The sequence below is a fragment of the Lissotriton helveticus genome, chromosome 5_1 (assembly GCF_964261635.1).
Source record: "Lissotriton helveticus chromosome 5_1, aLisHel1.1, whole genome shotgun sequence".
In the NCBI taxonomy this organism is placed as follows: Eukaryota; Metazoa; Chordata; class Amphibia; order Caudata; family Salamandridae; genus Lissotriton; species Lissotriton helveticus.
The window spans coordinates 351,745,470-351,763,329 of NC_136065.1; the positions used below are offsets into that span (position 1 = coordinate 351,745,470).

General features: G+C 43.2%; 1 protein-coding gene across 3 annotated transcripts in view; it reads left to right on the forward strand.

The window, feature by feature from the left end:
- Nucleotides 1–17,860, forward strand: part of TNFRSF14 (TNF receptor superfamily member 14) — a 470,620-nt gene that overhangs the window by 309,908 nt on the left and 142,852 nt on the right. For all 3 annotated transcript variants that reach the window (XR_013594741.1, XM_078642475.1, XM_078642476.1), the window contains exon 5: nucleotides 13,595–13,685. Coding sequence is in view for 2 of the 3 variants with exons in the window: in XM_078642475.1 (XP_078498601.1) it covers nucleotides 13,595–13,685 (91 nt within the window). In the remaining variant the exon portion in view is untranslated. The remainder of the gene's footprint in view (nucleotides 1–13,594; nucleotides 13,686–17,860) is intronic.

The window sequence follows — 17,860 nt, forward strand, 5'->3', positions numbered from 1 at the left end:
AACGATCAAAATTCCGGATGCATACAAAATTCTCGGGGACAATGGCGTGTTCCTTGACCTGGGTGTTGTCAGGGAAGGCGGCAGCAACCTGTGAACAACAAGAGAGTAGTGTAGACATCAAGGAAGCCAGGTAATCTGTCAGCATGTTACTGTCAACATCAGTTATTTTTCTAGGCATAGGCGTACCCCACATATTTGGCGGTCTACCGAAAACTACTTCATAAGGAGATAGGCCTGTTCTGGAATGAGCTACCATACGCATGTAAAAGAGGGCAACCGGCAAGGCCACCATCCAATCCACGCCTTTTTCTGCACAGATCTCAGCAACTTTTGTCTTAATTGTCTGATTATGTCTTTCTACAAGGCCTGCTGCTTCTGGGTGTCGGACACAATGGAACTTCCAGGTATATCCTAACAGAAGAGACACTTGTTTCATTAATTCAGAGGAGAATGGCTGACTGTTATCTGAATAGATGACACGGGGCAATATCTGGGGAAGAACTCGTGCACCAATTGCCTGGCTGTTGTCACAGCAGTGTAATCTGGAACTGGATATGCTTCTGTCCATCTAGATAGTGCACACATAACTACTAAGACATATTTGTAACCTCTACATCTGTCCATTTGGATATAATCCATCTGGAGAACTTCAAAAGGGTGGTCAGGAGGATGAAATCCGCCTTGATCCACCGGAATGCCTTTACCTGGATTGAACTGACAACAGATCATACATGTTCGCATATTCTGTAAGCTGTCTAACATTGCTTTTTCTCTTAAGCGTGCGGGACTATGTGTTGTGTTTATGATTATTTGTACCATAGAATCTGAAAGAGACCATGTACTTTTTCCCTTAGTCATCCAACCTTGGTCAGTCTGGACCCCTCCTTGTTCAGTCCAATTCTTTATCTCATCTGTTGTGGCATGTGTCTGTATGTCGAGTACATCATGTGTAGGATCCCTGACTGTCATACTTTTTGTCAGTAACGGTACCTCTGTCTTTGTCGTGTCTGTTGGTGTCTGTGCTGTAAGTTTAGCTGTTCGGTCTGCCAGGTCATTACTCTGGGAAATGGTGTCTGTAACTTTGGTGTGAGCTTTGCACTTCAGGATAGAAATGGCTGTAGGTAAATGTATGGCTTCTAACAGGGCCTGAATAAGCTGGCCGTGCTGAATCTTGGTCCCATGGGAGGTCAAAATACCTCTCTCTTGCCACAGGACCCCAAAATCATAAGCATATTGTGAGTCTGTATAAATGTTCACTTTCAAGTGCTTAGCTCTTATGCAGGCTTGTGTCAGAGCAATGAGCTCTGCTGCTTGTGCTGACAGTGTGTCTATTTTCTGTGTCTCTATGACTTCTGTGGTCACGGCATACGCTGCTACTAGTCTCCTGCACTCGTTCTCATGCATGATCCATCTACATAGAGCGTACAATATCTGTCAGGTCTTGTTTTGGTCTTGTCACTATATTCATAACTTCCACACAGTCATGTGGTGGTGTATTTACTGTACTTGAGGGCAAAAGTGTTGCAGGATTCAGAATGTTACAACGTCTGATCTCTATGTGTGGCTGAAATAATGTCAGTTCATATCCTGTCAGTCTCGCTACAGTCAAATGTAAAAATAAATAAAACTATGGCGCGTGATATAATGCTCTTATTAATTCCTCAAATGCCAAGGTGTGTTCTTGTGTCCTAGGGAGTACAGTCAGAGTGGCTGCCTCCCGTGTAGTTAGCTGTATGAGTGGTTGGCTAGATACGCATACTGGGGAATCCATTGCCTACCAGTAAGAAGTGAGGCCAATAAAGGCACGTACTTCCTTTTGTGTCCTGGGCTGTGAAAGGTTAGTAATGAGCTGTATGTGATCTTGTGTTAGCTGTCCACCCTCCTTGGAAAGCAAGTGTCCTATAACACCACTTGCTTTTCACAGAATTGCATCGGGGCCTTGTGCCCCTTGTCAGCCAGAAAATGTAGAACTGTCAGTGATGCATTTTCGCATTCTGTGTCTGATCGTGCTGTAATCAGGATGTCGTCTACGTACTGAATCAGTGTGTGTTGGCAGGCATGTGAATACTGCCTAGCCGTTTCTTTAGTGTCTGACTGTAAATGCTAGGGCTCACTGTCATCAATCTAGCAAAAATGAATTATATAAAAATAAATAAATAAATAAAAAAAATTTCAATTCAAAAGCACAATTCTTATTTTGGGGAAACCTCTATCCAAAAGCTCTGCAGTATAAAAAAATCCTACTCTAAATCTTGGGAACAGTATGACCATACTACCTACAATATGTTCTCTAAGTGTATTTGAATAAAATCCAAATTATTCTAGCATAGACAGATGGGCTGGAGCCTAGCTACTCCTCACCTCTGTGAGAAACAGCCCCTCCCTTTTGAAAGATGTCCGCGCTCAGAGTTTTGAATCAACACCAAGCCGGCTTCACTGTGACCTAAAATTGAATGACTGCCAAATGCTGAACTCATTGCAAGAGCAAGACTCCTGCCAAGTATGCTGTTTACACTACTGAGGGAAAAACATATTAATTTGCAAGCGTGAATTTATCTGAAGTCAATGAAGCTTTTAGTGTTGACTGTAAGGAAGAACAATTTTTTGTACACAAGTCAGAGGGGCTGGGGAGGTAACTTCGCTACGAACTCACTCCTTGCTCACCTACCCCTCCCCTCAGAGCCAGGAGCTGGCTCAGTGTCAAGCATAACAAATAGGAGACAAGCCTCTCACTCGTCTCTTCTTCCCTAAAATTGGGTCGCTGCCAACGCTGAGCTCATTGAAAGAGTCAAGCGTCTGCCAAGTTTCTTAAGGAGTGAGCTGCAAGCCTCCTCCCTCCACATTCGAAGGAAGCTAGTGTAAGTCGGAGCAGTAGCCCTCCCTTTACATAAACAAAGGGATCGCGGAAAGAATTGGGTTATGGCCAATAATAACAAGACAGGCACGGCAAGAGGAAAAACCCTCCCTTTACATAAACATATACTGGAAGCCAGGACCTTCAAGGTCAAAAAACACATTCTCTGTAATTCAAAACATATCTGATCCCCCAGGCCAGAACCATTATTCTCTAACTAACTGAAGTAAATTTAAAACGTGATAAAAAGCATTCTAAAATCAGTAATTAATAAGGACATATTTTCTGTAACTAAGTGACATGCTAGCACTTTAAAATAATTCTGTACTGCTACTTAAAAGCTCCACTTTCAAATAAACACTTTTGTCTAACTAAGTCAGCTAGAAGGCAAGACATTTGAAACATGGGCATTTGTTTAGCAGGTAAATTAACACACAAAAAGGGACAGTTTGCTTCTGCACACAAGGCTATGCATTTTGCATTTGAGAAAAAAAACGAATTATCATGGACTGTTGGGTTGGGACTGTTCTCTGCATACATCAATTGAAGCTTCTCCACTAAAAGTTTATCTGAAACCATCTGTGTAAGCATTGCAGCCTAACTGACCTCTGAATCAGACATAATAAATTCTATTTTCCAAGTCTTGTTTAATGAACACTGCTTTTACCGTGCAAGATATTACCTTTCTATCAGCAGCCTGTCAAAGTACATAGGTGAGCCTTGAAACTAAATGCAAATTTAACTAATGTAGGGGACACATAGCAATGCATTAAGATGGTAGTGTATTATAGCTATCAAAAAGGGCCATGTTCATTAATTTACAAATAGCCACTTTCCTAAGTGAGTGGGAGCATTGGGAAAAATATTCTGCTTATTCCACCACTTCCACAGCTCGGATCCCTTTCAAATTTCGCATCACAGTAGTCCAAGCTATTCCCTAAATCCTCACCAAAAAGCAACCAAATCCCTCCACTGGAACGGGTACGAATTTCCGCTCAAAAACACGCCCCCCGCAAACACCAAAAAACGCCAAAATCCCTCAACACTTTGTTAAACAGCATGTTAAAACAAATTCTGCCTTCTCAATACAAGATATTAACTCTTTGGCAGCTGAAGCACAATCATTCCTCAATGACTGCAGTACATGGGAAAGTCATGAACTCATCTCTCCACGTTATCACATAACACGTACGCACATCTTCAAAACGTTTTCTCTAAGCACTTGAAAGAGATCCAGCTCTCTCCTGACTAACGTAATGATAACAAGCTCTGCACAAAACATAACCACATGGCGCTATTCACAAGCCATATCTACAAGAAACTCAACATGTCACAAAAATGACACGCTATTCACAAGGCATATTTACAAGGCGCTATTTACAAGGAACTCCACAGTAAACTTATAGCTCTAACTCTAACTCTAGCTAGTTCTTCTGAGAGGACGTTATTCTTTTTCTTTGGCTTTTTCCTCTGCTAGTTTATTTCTCTCTACTTTGTTGAATTCTTTCTCTGTTCTCCTATGTGACTCTTTGCGCCATAACTCAATAGCGTCATTCTGAGAGGGTCTTGACTTCTTTTATACATATCATGACCAGGTGTATCTCTTGGCGGGATGTTAACTGACTCTTCTAGTATACCTTTCCTGATCCCTATCTGACGTAATTTTAAAAACAGTGGCATGTTTGAAATCAATACAATGAAAACACAATACACAAGAATAGACTGAAACAATCAACAATCATTCATACAAGAAACATTACAACACTAAAACAGACACAGTCTAACCTGATACATGGAATAAAACATGTACTTGAAAACAATAAACTTTGTGCACTGGAATACAGTACAACCATACCGGTCCCAAAAAATGAGACACGTCTTTACCGTTCCCACCTTTTACAGTGGGCCCGTCTTGAAACTTGATGCATTCCCCATAGTGGTACTCACCGGGAAGCAGGACTTGAAACTTGAAGGCCTCGGAAACTTGACTTGACTACGCTTGCGTCTTGGAACAGGTGGACCTCTGGAGACCTCGGACCTTGCTCTCTCACGGGCTGGGCTCTGGTTGAGACGATCCGCGTTCCTCACCGCCTCGCATGGATGCCTGGTCGCAGTCCGTCCTCCTCCTGGGCCTGAGGGAGTAGCGGGAAATCCCGATGGCGTGCGCACTTTGAAGTCCGTCACGGCTGTAGAAGGGGGCAAAGACTAGACCCACAACTCCGGCGAGTGAAGAAAGGGATATGTCCCTGTAAGGGCGCCAAATTATGTGGTAAATAAAATATTACCCTGGCAGAATTTCTAGGCATTAACAAAGTATCATGCATCAAATGAGAGACAGGATCCGTGGTGTCCAAGTTAAAATGGGCTTTATTCCAATAACTCGAGTCAAAGGGAGAATATGTTCCATCACCCAGAGGTTCAGGAAGAGTCTTCTAACAATTATTTACTGAACATGGGTTATATACATTTTATCTTGTACATAGGACGTAGGAAGGAACGCTCGAGGCAGAGCAGAAAAAAGAAAGAGATAAGAACATGTGGGTGTACACTTTGATGAGTCATAGGTAGGTGATAGGTAGGTGTCATAGGTGGGTGGGTACTTAGAGGAGGAGTTTGGATAGCTAGCTGGAACTATGCCCTAATTGTGCAACTTTGAGCATGGCGTGCAATTGACGTGTAACTGGGAGGAAGCTGACTTTCAACCTAGTAGAGAGATCTCTTGTGTCAAGGCGACCAGCACATCTAGTACAACTGATATCTAGAGTCAGGGGATGTATTATCTGATTATTCGTTCATTGCATGAGGGCTGTGAGCTCTTCTATGGATGCAAGCACTGTAATCCACTTAAACAGAGACAGAATGGCTGGGCCCTATCTATGCAGATGGGTTCTGTGTACCTTCTTAACCAGACTGTAATGTGATTCTGTAAAGCAACAGATAACTGTTATTCATAATACTGTCTTGGCAGGCCTCTTGCTGGGCTTCTTGCGGCTTTCAGTGTGTCAGGAGTCATGAAATGCAAATACATGGGCCTTATGCTACCTTAACGTTTGGGAGACTTTGATGACTGGCATTTCTAATGCAGGACATGAATGCAGAGGCCTAGTGATTCAGGCCACTACAAGGAAATATGCATGGATGACATGCACACACATGTAACATAGGGTATACGTAGGGGGCATCCTGGTCAGGCAAAATTTCATTTTCCTCAGGCTCGTAAGTCCTTTTTAGTACGGGGTAAAGGAATCTGTGAAATGGCTGTCAATTTGGAAGCCTGTGGTCTGATTACTCCATCCCCTAACAAATAGCCCAAGTATTTGACAGTTTGAGCGGCTAGATGGCTTTTCGCAGGATTTATCCTTAAGCCGTGTTGTCCTAGAGCTTGTACCACATTAAAAAGATGACAAAGATGTTGTTCCCAGGTCTCGCTATATATGACTATGTCGTCAATATAAGCACCAGCATATGTCTCATGGGGCCGTAAGATGATATTCATGGCTCTCTGGAAAGTTGCCAGAGCTCCATGTAAGCCAAAGGGTAAAACCTTAAACTGGTATAGCCCATCCGGAGTGGAAAACGCTGTTTTTTCTCTATCTTCGGGTCTTAGGGGAATTTGCCAGTATCCCTTACACAAATCGAGTGTACTAATATATTTGGCTTGTCCTATTCTTTCCACCATTTCATCAACCCGTGGAAGGGGGTAGGTGTCGAACTCTGATATCTTATTGACTTCCCTGAAAGCGCACCGACCCGTCTGGTTTGGGAACCAATACTATTGGCGAATTCCACTCGCTTATAGAGGGCTCTATAATGTCCATCTGCAACATTTTTTGGACTTCTTCCCGGATGGTCCGAGCTTCAGGAATGCGATAAGGTCGAAGTCTCACCTTCTTCCCGGGAGTAGTCTTTATCGCATATTCCATAAACGTGGTTCTACCAGGTTTGGTGGAAAAGGTATCTTGTATAGGTCTCAAAACCTGTGACAGGCCTTCTTGCAGAGCCTCAGGTAACTCAGGGTCTACACACTGGTCAAATGGGGTTGACTCTCTTTGGGCCATGTTTACATTGGTTGAAACAGGGCCTTCCAATATCTTTAGTAAGTTAACATGATATACCTGGGATGTATGCTTCACTGGATCTAACTCAAGTCGATAGGTCACAGGAGTAACCTGGTCAAGTATAGTATATGGGCCTTGCCACTGTCCTAACAACTTATGATCTGAGGAGGACATCATAAGTAGTACTGATTCTCCTACCTTGAAAGACCTTTCTTTTGTCCCTTTATCGTACTGTTTCTTTTGGGCTTCTTGTGCTTCTTCTAAGTTGTTTCTGACAATGGTCCGGATTTGATCTAGGTGTGTACGCAGATTCGACACATATTCAGTAATGGGTTTAGTGTCATGGGGTTCAGTCTCCCATCTTTCTTGTGCCATTTCTAACAAAGTACGCGGTTTATGACCGTACAACAACTCAAACGGAGAATACCCCGTGCTTTTCTGTTCCTTGCACCTAATGGCGAATAGAGCCAGTGGTAGCATGTCTTCCCACTTTCTGGACTCTAAAGCCAGGAGTTTTTTTAGTGTGATTTTTATGGTGGCGTTGTACCGCTCGACTAATCCATCCGTTTGTGGATGATAAGCCGAGGTACGGATTTGTTTAACTCCTAACTGAGTACAGACCTGTTTCATTAAACGAGACACAAAGGGTGTCCCTTGGTCAGACAAGATTTCTTTCAGAAAACCTACTCTAGAAAAGACCCTGATCATGGCTTTAGCGATGTTAGATGCATCCGGTCTTCGTAGGGGTATGGCCTCTGGAAACCTTGTGGCGTAATCTACCAGTACGAGTACATATCGACAGCCACTACGTGAGGGTAATAGAGGCCCTATTATATCCATCCCTACTCTCTGAAAAGGTTCGTCAATGATTGGAAGTGGTCAAAGGGGAACTCGTGGTGGATGGTATCTGCTATTCCGCTGACAAACGGGACACTCCCTACAATACCTCTTAACCTGTTGGTATATACCAGGCCAATAGAAGAGTTCTAAGATCTGTTTCTCGGTTTTCTCTGCCCCGAAATGACCCCCAAGGAGATGGCTGTGGGCTAGATACAATACTTTCTCCCTGAAAGGACCTGGAACCAATAGTTGAGCTTTTTGGTTAGGACTTCCCTTCCGATATAACAAGCTGTACCTCGTAAAAAAATAAGGACCTACATGCTGGGGGTCTTCATCTTGTAATGCACGACTCCAGGCTTCCTGTAGTGCAGGATCTTCATGTTGGGCTGCATGAAAGCTTCTGTCAGCCTCCCATGGATTCTCGTCGTGAAACACCGGCAATAAACTTTGAGTCCGGTTTTTCTCTGCTCTCCTTTGTCTTTTGCTTTTTCATGCTTTGGCAGTGGGCCATTCTTTTCCTTCTTCCTGGGCAAACGGAGCATTGGCCCACCATTCGTCCGCTTGGTCAGGTTTGTCCTTTAATAGCTGTGATAACTTGGGATAGTCATTCCCAAGAATAGCCTGTTCCGGTAACCTTGGTATCAGACCAACGGTCAGGGTGGTGCCGGTATCGCCGGCATGTTGTATCTTTACTTGAGCGGTAGGATAGGGTTTAGTATCCCCGTGAACACATCTTATAGCGACTGCTCCATCAACGGGACCAATATTAGGGCCTAGGTCCTGTGGACGTACCACACTATGTAGGCATCCTGTGTCGGCCAGGGCAGTCACCGGTTGTCCATTTACTGATACAGTGCAATGATAGGGTGGTTGTTTTCGTTCTGATGAGGAACAGTAATAATTCCGAGCTACTCCGATTTCCATGGGCTCTTCTTTCTCTTTTTGTGGACAGAACCTTGCTATGTGTCCTATACCTCCACATTGGAAACACTGAGGTCCCATCGGGGCTCTAAAGATGGGAGTTCCTGGTACGATGGATATTGGCTCTGGTTTCTTAACCACTGGGGGTCGAGGCGGGCGATGAGTGACTTGGCCTCCTGTTCTTCCAGGGAAGTCCTCTTTACCTCTCTGTAGGTCCTGTGCTCGGCTATAGGCACTAGCTATCTCCACTGCTCTCTCCAGGGTAAGGTTGGCTTGTTGGCGTACCCACTTTTGAATAGGGGGATGTAAGGAGGTCAGGTATTGTTCCAAATAGATTTTGGCCATAATCCCGTCTTTATCAGTTGTGGCTGGTCTTAACCATCGATCTGCCTTTTCCTTAACCCGGAAATACAAAGCTCTGGGTGTCTCTTGTGGTCCTTCTTTCATTTGTCGAAGCTTTTGTCGATATGATTCATCATCAACCCCTAGGCGTTCCATAATACATCTCATAATGTCAGGATAGGTAACACCTGCTTGTACTGTCGCCGCTTGGTATGCTGCCTGTAAGTCTCCGGATAATAGAGGACCTAAATATTGCCCCCATTTGTCGACGGGCCATGATGCTGCCGCTGCCATCCGTTCAAAATTGTTGAAGAAATAATCCGGATCTTCGCCACTCACATATCTCTGTAACACCACTGAGGGTCGAGTTGTGGGGCCTCTCTGCTGTCCTAAAGCCTCTGTCAATTTATTCATGGCGGCATCATGGGTTTGTCCTTGTCCAGAAAGTACTTGTTGTATTTTGCCTCGGTCTTCTTCCACTACGGTCAGGAAACGCTCCATAACTTTCCCCAGATGTTCTTGGTTTTCCGCCATTTTTGCTAGAGCGGCCTCCATAGCGCCTTTCGATCCCACTTCTGACACCACTTGTGGGAGTGCGGGTCTAATATACAGGCAAGGAGGCTGGATGAGTTTGCGAACAGGCAAAGTTTTATTTTGAACAAGAGTAGGGTCAGGTAACACAGATGTCCGGGCGTCACAATAGTCCTCTTCCGGTGGGTCTTCTTCCTTATACAAGGGTGCAGAGGGCGATGGTTCAGGCTCCCCGTCTTCGGAGTCGAAGGGTGTTCCCCGGAGGCTCATAAAAGAGGAAAGAGAAGGAGCCGTCAGAACACTAGTTATCTATATCAGGGGAGTTTTAACCCGTCACCGCACCTTGGTTGTGTTCAATACTAGGCAAATTGGGCGTGAAGTCAGTGATTATGACACAGTAAGGAACCAGTGAGGGTAAGGAATCAAGGGAGGGGACAGGAGTCAAGGGATAACCAGGAATCCAGTGAGGAGCCCACGTCTTAATGAAATGCCTTTACACTAGGTCAACACAGTATTTAGGGTACGTGAATCAAATAACTGGTTCAAGACTATCACGGGTCAGGCATACAGCGGAGGTAATATTCAACAGAAAATGCTGTCATACTGTCACTTACTTTGCACTCCTCCCGCCACCCTCCGGTGCCTTCCCCCCACCCTCCAGTCCTCGTGGTAACCCCTAACTCACCGGCCCCTGCCGCAAACTCTCCTGAGTCCGCGGCCGCTCTTCAGCGTCCTCCGGTGGGATCCACCACTCCTCACTCCAGGGCTCGTCCGGTTCTTCGTCCTGGGTCTCTCTGCTCCTGGGCTTCTCCACGCAGTCTCCTCCGCACGGTTTCTCTTCCTTCGCAGCTCCTTCCGACGTCTTCTCCCGCTCTCCTGCTTCGTCTGGATGCCCGTCCCTGTCCTTGCAGATCGCCGATTTCATTGGTCTCCTTTGACCACTTCTGGGGTTGCTGCCGTCCTCTTCCGGGTCCTGCCTCCCAGCTCTCTGTAGGGAGAGGAAAAGACGAAATGGATCCGGATTGGGAGTCTCCTTGTCGGTATCGGGAGTCCGCTCATGAGGGATTTCGGCCCATGGGACCGCATCGGTGAGTATTTCCTAACATACATCCATCTGACTGTACAGGCAGACACCTCTAAAATACTTGGGAAATAAGTGGGTTTGGATCATTTCCAAGAGATAAAAAACATACAGCCACTGGTAGGTTTTTAGCTCTAGGTCTGGTAGTGGCCAAAAGACTCATAACAAAATGTTGGAAATCTCAAGACCCACCGCCATTGCTGACCCGGTCCCGCTCTGTCCTCAACTGGCTGAGGGGGTATCTCTTCGAAGGGAGGACATCTTGGGACTACGCACATTTCCTATCACAGATAGTTGGAACTCGATTCTAGTAGCGCTTCAAGCTAATTCATACCCTGACTTGGAACCAAGTATTTCGCAGTGGGTGAAGCTGGCGAACAGTGGCGTGGGGTGATCAAATGTACACTGCCCTGAGCGGTACATGTAATAACATATGAACAGAAGAATGCTATAACTTGGACATGTTGGTCAGGTAATAAGGCAGATGTATGTGATACTTGTCGCTGGAGAGGAGTCTTGAGTACTGTTAGGCCTGAGGTTAATTAGTTTGTTTTGTAAATTCATTGATTTCTAACATCCTACCAAATGTCAGCATTGTATATGTCACCAGTCTGGAAGTAATAGTACATAACGTGGAATTTATATGTACATCCATGCATACAAGCTCAATGTGTAAGATTATTTGCTATCATGGGATCTTTGTTGCCTCTTTTGTAATGATTCTAAGAACTTCTGTGCTATGAAAGTGGTTGACATTGTTTGTAATGTTTTATTGCTAAAATAATAAACAGATCAAAAAAATTACAGTAAGACATACCACATTGCTATAAAACAATATACACAGACTTGTATTTAAATGTAACAATATATTGAACAAAACCATATATATCCCTCCAACAACTCGTGGCCTTCCGATACCTTGCCAAATGTCTCACTAAACATGCAGCATTCTCTTGATACATTTTGCTCACTTTACAGGCAAGCACTCAGTCCAACTCTCTCACCTATTGTATGAGTAATAAGCCAGACCCAGGTTCTATTTGGGCCCACTGTTCTTTTCCAAATGTTGTCTAGAGCAGCAATTCAATCACCTATCTGTAGTTCCAATATCCTTAGATTGCTTTGAGAGCCTAGGAACATGAAGTTAGACTGCTTAGCATCCCCTATTATTTATCACACCTCATGGCTAAAAAGTATTTTCTTATTCTCACCTTAAAGGTTTTGCAGGGAAATTATATACCCTTCATCTCATAGGACAGGATGCCAAAAAATGGGATAATCATCATAGCCAATTCACCATGGAGGGAGCATAAACCAATATATAAAGCCCCTCCCCTACACAGACCAAAACATTCAAGGTTAAAAACAATAAGGCAATTACATCTTTGGGATCAAGAAGTCCCTATTAACTATCTTTTATCTTTAGTATGTCATCCACCACTTGAAGATGCCAACTACTCTTGATTCTCAATAGGCTGGCAACATTACCATCAGATCCCTAAAACATCCCATAAAATTAAACTGTAATTCATCCTGACACCCAAGCTCTGTAACGCGTTTTTCTGCCTGACTTCCAGTATCCCCTCAGGAAAATTTTTGTAATTGAAGTGGGACTTAATCTACCATCCCCAACCTTTATGTGAGGGAAGCTTTCTCTATCTAGCTCCTACATCCTGTTTGAACCATATTAAATGCAAAGCGAAAATTGCGCTGCTCTGGATTAAGGCACACCATCCACTTGCATTCACCAGTATGGCAGCTTAATTTCAAATGATACTGGCAAAAGGTTGATGCTCGCAAAAACACTGGTTGTTATATAGCCCTCCGCATGTATACACCTGTTAGGATATAAGTGTCCCCGCTGCCCCAGAACTAAAACCTCAGACACAAGATGTGCAAGTTTCCTACATGTCAGACATCTTGGATGGAATACTGCAGCTAAAAGCATAAGTGTCTAATAAGTCTAAAAATAAGCTTGCTCCTCTGTCCATTATTTTGGAAGTTCTTAAATCCAAAGAACGCTAGATTGCAAGAGTAGGCCGAGCATACAAATCTACAGCACGACACGCTATGAGCAGATAACAGGGTAAGATTTCCTTACCAAGATTCTTTACATTTAACAAAAAACGTAGTTACAATATTTATTTAAAATGAATAAATGCAAATCAATATTTGCAAAATTTGTATTTGTAAAACAATACCACAATAACAATCCCAGCTTAAAATAATTATAATTAAAATACATTTAAATAAGAAATCAAAACTTATAATTAAAAACGTATAACAATCTAATTAAATATAAAATAATCCATTAAATTACAATAAATACAAAACAAGCAAATGACTAAATTCAGATATTTCTTAAACTTTTATAAATTACTTTAGGATTTGTAAAACGGTATACATAAATTAAAAAAAAAATTCAAGTGTATTTTTAATTAAAAAAGTATATTAACATGATATATATTTAATACATTTCGTAAAAATATTTGTAAGCATTTTTAAAACAGAGCACTCAAAAATGTTAAAATTGCCATAAACACCCTTTTCCACCACAAACCCTAAATCCCACAACAAAATTATTAACTTACAAAATACAATGCATACACACATTAAAACGAAAAAATACAATAATATATATTTTTTAAATAATCATAGTAAAAACAATATTATCTATGATATTAAAACAATCAATATTAGTTACAATGATATTTAAAAAAATAAAGAAAAAATATATTTGTACCGGTGATATAGTATCACTTGATATTTATAACTTCATAAGATTACTGCAACAATATAGGATGATATTTTTGACACAAAATTATGGAAGAACACCATGTGCATGTGTATACTTGTGATTGACCTGAAGTCAGAGTTATTTGCTTTGCTAAAGCTTGTTTTTTTTATCAATGTACTCAATGAATCAAAACGTCCAGAAATATTTCATACACACTTCTTGTTCCACAGGTACCGAAAGAGGTAACACAATTTGTGAAAAATGTCCTACTGGAACTTTCTCTAATCAGAATATGTCAAGCTCTTGCTTCACGTGGACGAGGTATGTGTACTCTTTGTGTTGTAGGTGAATTGTTGAGGAAGTTACTACTTTCGATTACAGACTTGTGCTGTTATTGCCCATGCTTAATAAGTGAAACAATGGTCAGAATTAATAGTTTGAATGTTGCTTTCTTCCCTCCTTCTTTAGTGAAGCAGCAACGTGGATAGAAAGTTGAGCTGTGAGTAGATGCTGTTGTCCTAGCAGTTGTTATACCGTGCTCAAACACAGCAGCGTATTTGTGAACATTGTTTTGAGGAGGCCAATGGGAGCAGAATCACTCACCTAAACAACTTTGAAAAACATACCGAAACAAAAATGACATTTCATGAGATAAACAAGTATAGTCAGGCTCACAACTCCCAAAGGGCTGAGAGAGCTTTATTCTCCCCATTATCCATCCCTACCCCATCATGTGTCTTAGCCCAGGCTGAGGTAGTTTCCTGAACTTGTGTACAGTTCATGAGCTGCTGTGGGCTGGCTGGACAGTGGCTGACACCTCATCTGAGAATTTCACAGGTCTTTAAAAGACCATTTAGTTGTTAACGCAGCTTTGTTGTTTTGTTTTTTTCACGGGTTCCTGAAGCCCCTGCGACTCCACTCTGCTTATTCCTTACCGTTGCCAATTATTTTTGCTGCCACTGTATGAGAATACATGTGCTGAAAAGTAATGCTAGGCCTTGTTTCTTTTTGCAGTTTTATATAGCCCAGACTGGACACAAAGTAGTGAGGCACTTCACATGAGCACCAGTTACATTATACAATGACACATTTATTTTTGAAGGCACAGGGAGTAATTTGCCCAGGATCACAGGATGTTGAGCTGATGCCGACACTCGCACCTGTTTCCTCAACTCAAAGCCGGCAGGTCTGGCAGTTATGCCACATCCTTTCCAATTTCAAGATATATCTATATTTCTAGGCTATTCTGTTTTTTATTTAAACCTATAATAACTGGAAGAAAAAACACTGAAATTGAAACTGCCCTCCTTAGTGTAACCATATGAACACTGATAAACACCTGCACAACTACAAACTAAATGCCATTCAAAGAAAGGAAATGGAGAGTGAAAGAGTCATTTTTAGGGCTCGTGGCGTTAACCGCGCGAAGCGCGGTCTCGCCAGAGACCCTATTGTTACCGGCTCAGCTTTCCAGGAGACAGCACCTGGCCGCGTGCATTTTCTCTGCCAGAAGGCGATTTGTGCGGGCCACGCGCACGAGAACGCGCTCGCTGTAGCCAGCTCCTGTCTCCTGGAAAGCTGCTCTAACACACACGCATGCGCTAACTTGGGACCCCTTGAAATACAACCTTGGGACTGTTTCTTAGAAAGGTCTTCACACGGGCACACACATCACACTTGGGACCCCCCTCCTGATGCTCGCACTCACCGGGACTCCTGTTGCGGCTTGAGGCCGTCAACTGGCTTCTTGCACCGGCGAGACTCTCTCTTCCTCCGGTAGCTGCTCTGGTGCAGCGGGCGGGGCTCCTCTCCCCTGGAGGAAGTTCGGGGAGTTCCTGTTGTCCCTCGGCCCCGCCCCCGGCCTGCCTGACTTCCTACTGCGGGCCGGGCGGCGGCGGGGACAATCTCGGGGTTGGCTCCCAGGAATTAAATAAAATACACCCACGTATGCGGCGTGGCAGCCGCTGGGAGGCACAGGGTCCCTGGATGGGTGGGCACCTTCCAGGGACCAAAGACGGCAATTTAAAGCAAAGAAGACGCCGGGTGGGCACCGGCTCTAGCCAGTAGAGCGCTCCCATGCGCTAGGTGAAATAAAGCGCTTCCAGGCGCTTGGAGGGGTGAATACAGCGCTTTAGAGCTGTGTGAATAATAACTGCATCAGCCCCGTGCATGAGGTGCATCATCCACATGGCTCAGGTTACCCAAATTCCTGCACTCTCTACCACACTTCTTTCAAGAACAGCATACTCTTGCACACACTCTCACTGCTCACCAATTCAAAGTTTGGTAAACATTTTATGCAACGCATTGTCATACACAATGCCAATAACTAAAACTTTAATGCTGCGAGCCCTATTGCATTGTAAATGCTTGTTATTTGCTTCCTGAAGGGGCCAATACACTGTAACTTTGTTATACAAGGTAGTAGCAAGAAAGACTTGGCTGACATTATTCTGCTTGAGTTTTGTTATTTAGGGATGTCACTAAAATATTGTTTCTTCTTCCTTTTGCTTTAATCAGTTTTGTGGTCTTTGGCCTTAAGATGAAGTGATTAGAAGCAACGTTATGTCTTATTTAATAATTTTATGAACTGTAGAGAACCAGGAAACATCAAAATCATATTTGATATTTTGGTTATGTTTGAGTCTTTCACTGATAGATAAAAAGGCTGGTTTCATAAGAATCTTTCCCAATATCACATTTACCCACAGAGAATCGGTGAAATCCTTTGATACATCAGTCACCTTTTCTTGCGAGTCAGAATTGATAGTAGGTGAATTGCCAAACAGCCCATGCTTTAAAATTTCAATGCAAGGTGTAGTGACAGGTATATGTGAAAAGAGTGTTGTCACCAGATATCTGGGATAGTGGTGAAAATATGACACCAGACGTTTGGATAACATGGAACACAGTGTCACTTGGAATGCTGTTGCAAAAAGTTCTTACCAAGTTTAACAAAGGTTGGAGTGATATTGTTTGTATTTGAGTGATTCAGCTACATATATGAAAAAGTTGTTTCATGACATTTCAAAATCGATACCTGAGCTGAAGGCCTTCCATGTAGGAGATCCTCGCCACTTGCTAAATAGTATGCTGAAAGCATCTTTACAATCTTCAGAGTTAGTGAAGAATGCTATTGACTTTGTAGTCCATTCTGGTTTACTGTTGTACGCATGAACAACATCGTAAATATTTCTCGTTTTGTGTGGAATCAAAGAAAGAGTCATCCCAACTGTGTCATTTAGCCGGTGGTCCCTTCACCAGCCATGGCATTTGAAGTCAATGAAGCCTCTCTGTGGTACTCTGCACAAGTTCTAGATCAGTCCGTAAAGGGGAATTTTGTTGGGACTTTGAAAAGTACTGCTTCATTAATTTTGTTAAATATCTTTTTATTTTGTTTTCTAACACAATAGATTGCAATACATTTCAATCAAAAAGACCGCAATAAGTCATCCTGAAGCTATCTATATCAGTATTCAGCATTCCTCTGTTTCTCATGATATTCCTCTACACAGATTCATCGCCATGTATTACCAAGTCTAACAACCTAATGTAACTCACATATTCTCCCCATAGTACACCCTCCCCCCACTACTTCCCTCCCCCTTCCTAGTAAACTAAACAAAAAGATAAAACAAAAATACACATGGCAGTGTATTCAGAGGAATTCAAAGGGAGCATACATTGTATATGGATGTCTCTCTGTACATAAAGTCTCTTTCAGAACTGGAAGAGATGCAATACTCATACCCTTGCGGGTCAGGCCACGAGAGGAACACCACTGGAGAGGTAGCTAATGAGTGCGCCCCAGGCATATTCAACATTTTTTAAGTCATCTCTAAAGATCCCCCTCATTCTTTCCATTGTGATTGCTTGCCACAGCTGGGCATGCCATTGTGTCAGGGCAAGAGCCTCCCTCTTCTTCCAGGCTGCTGTGATCGTACTCTTCGCTGCTCCCTGGCAGAGACACACCACTTCTCACTCAGTTTTTGTTCGATATTTCAAAGAAGAATCTCTTAAGTCCAGTAGGTCATATTCTGGGGAGTCTGGGATTGGGTACCCCAACATGTCTTTAATGTGGGCCTGAATCGAATCTCGGACCAAAAAGGGCGGATTGTTGGGAAGCCCCATCGTATGTGGCCAAAATCGCCCAGCTGACCTCAGCCTCTCTAACATAGGTCTGATGTATTGGGGAAAAACCTATTCAGTTTGGTGGGGTATGAATACCAATCGTAAACTGACTTCTAGTGAGCTTCCCATAAGCCTAAGGAGGGATTGTGGTGAGCTATGTCCTTCCACAGTAACCTCCAATGCCCCTCCGGTATGTCCTGTGACAACGTGCGCTCCCAAAACATAATGTGACATGGTTGCTGGGAAGGCAGTGTATGGAGTAGCGGGGGGTATTGGAAAGAAATAGTGCCCTTAGTTGCCCTAGCACCCTTCAGAAGTGCTCGTCTTGCGTGAGCTCCCTAATAGCCACCTCTCGAATTTCTGGG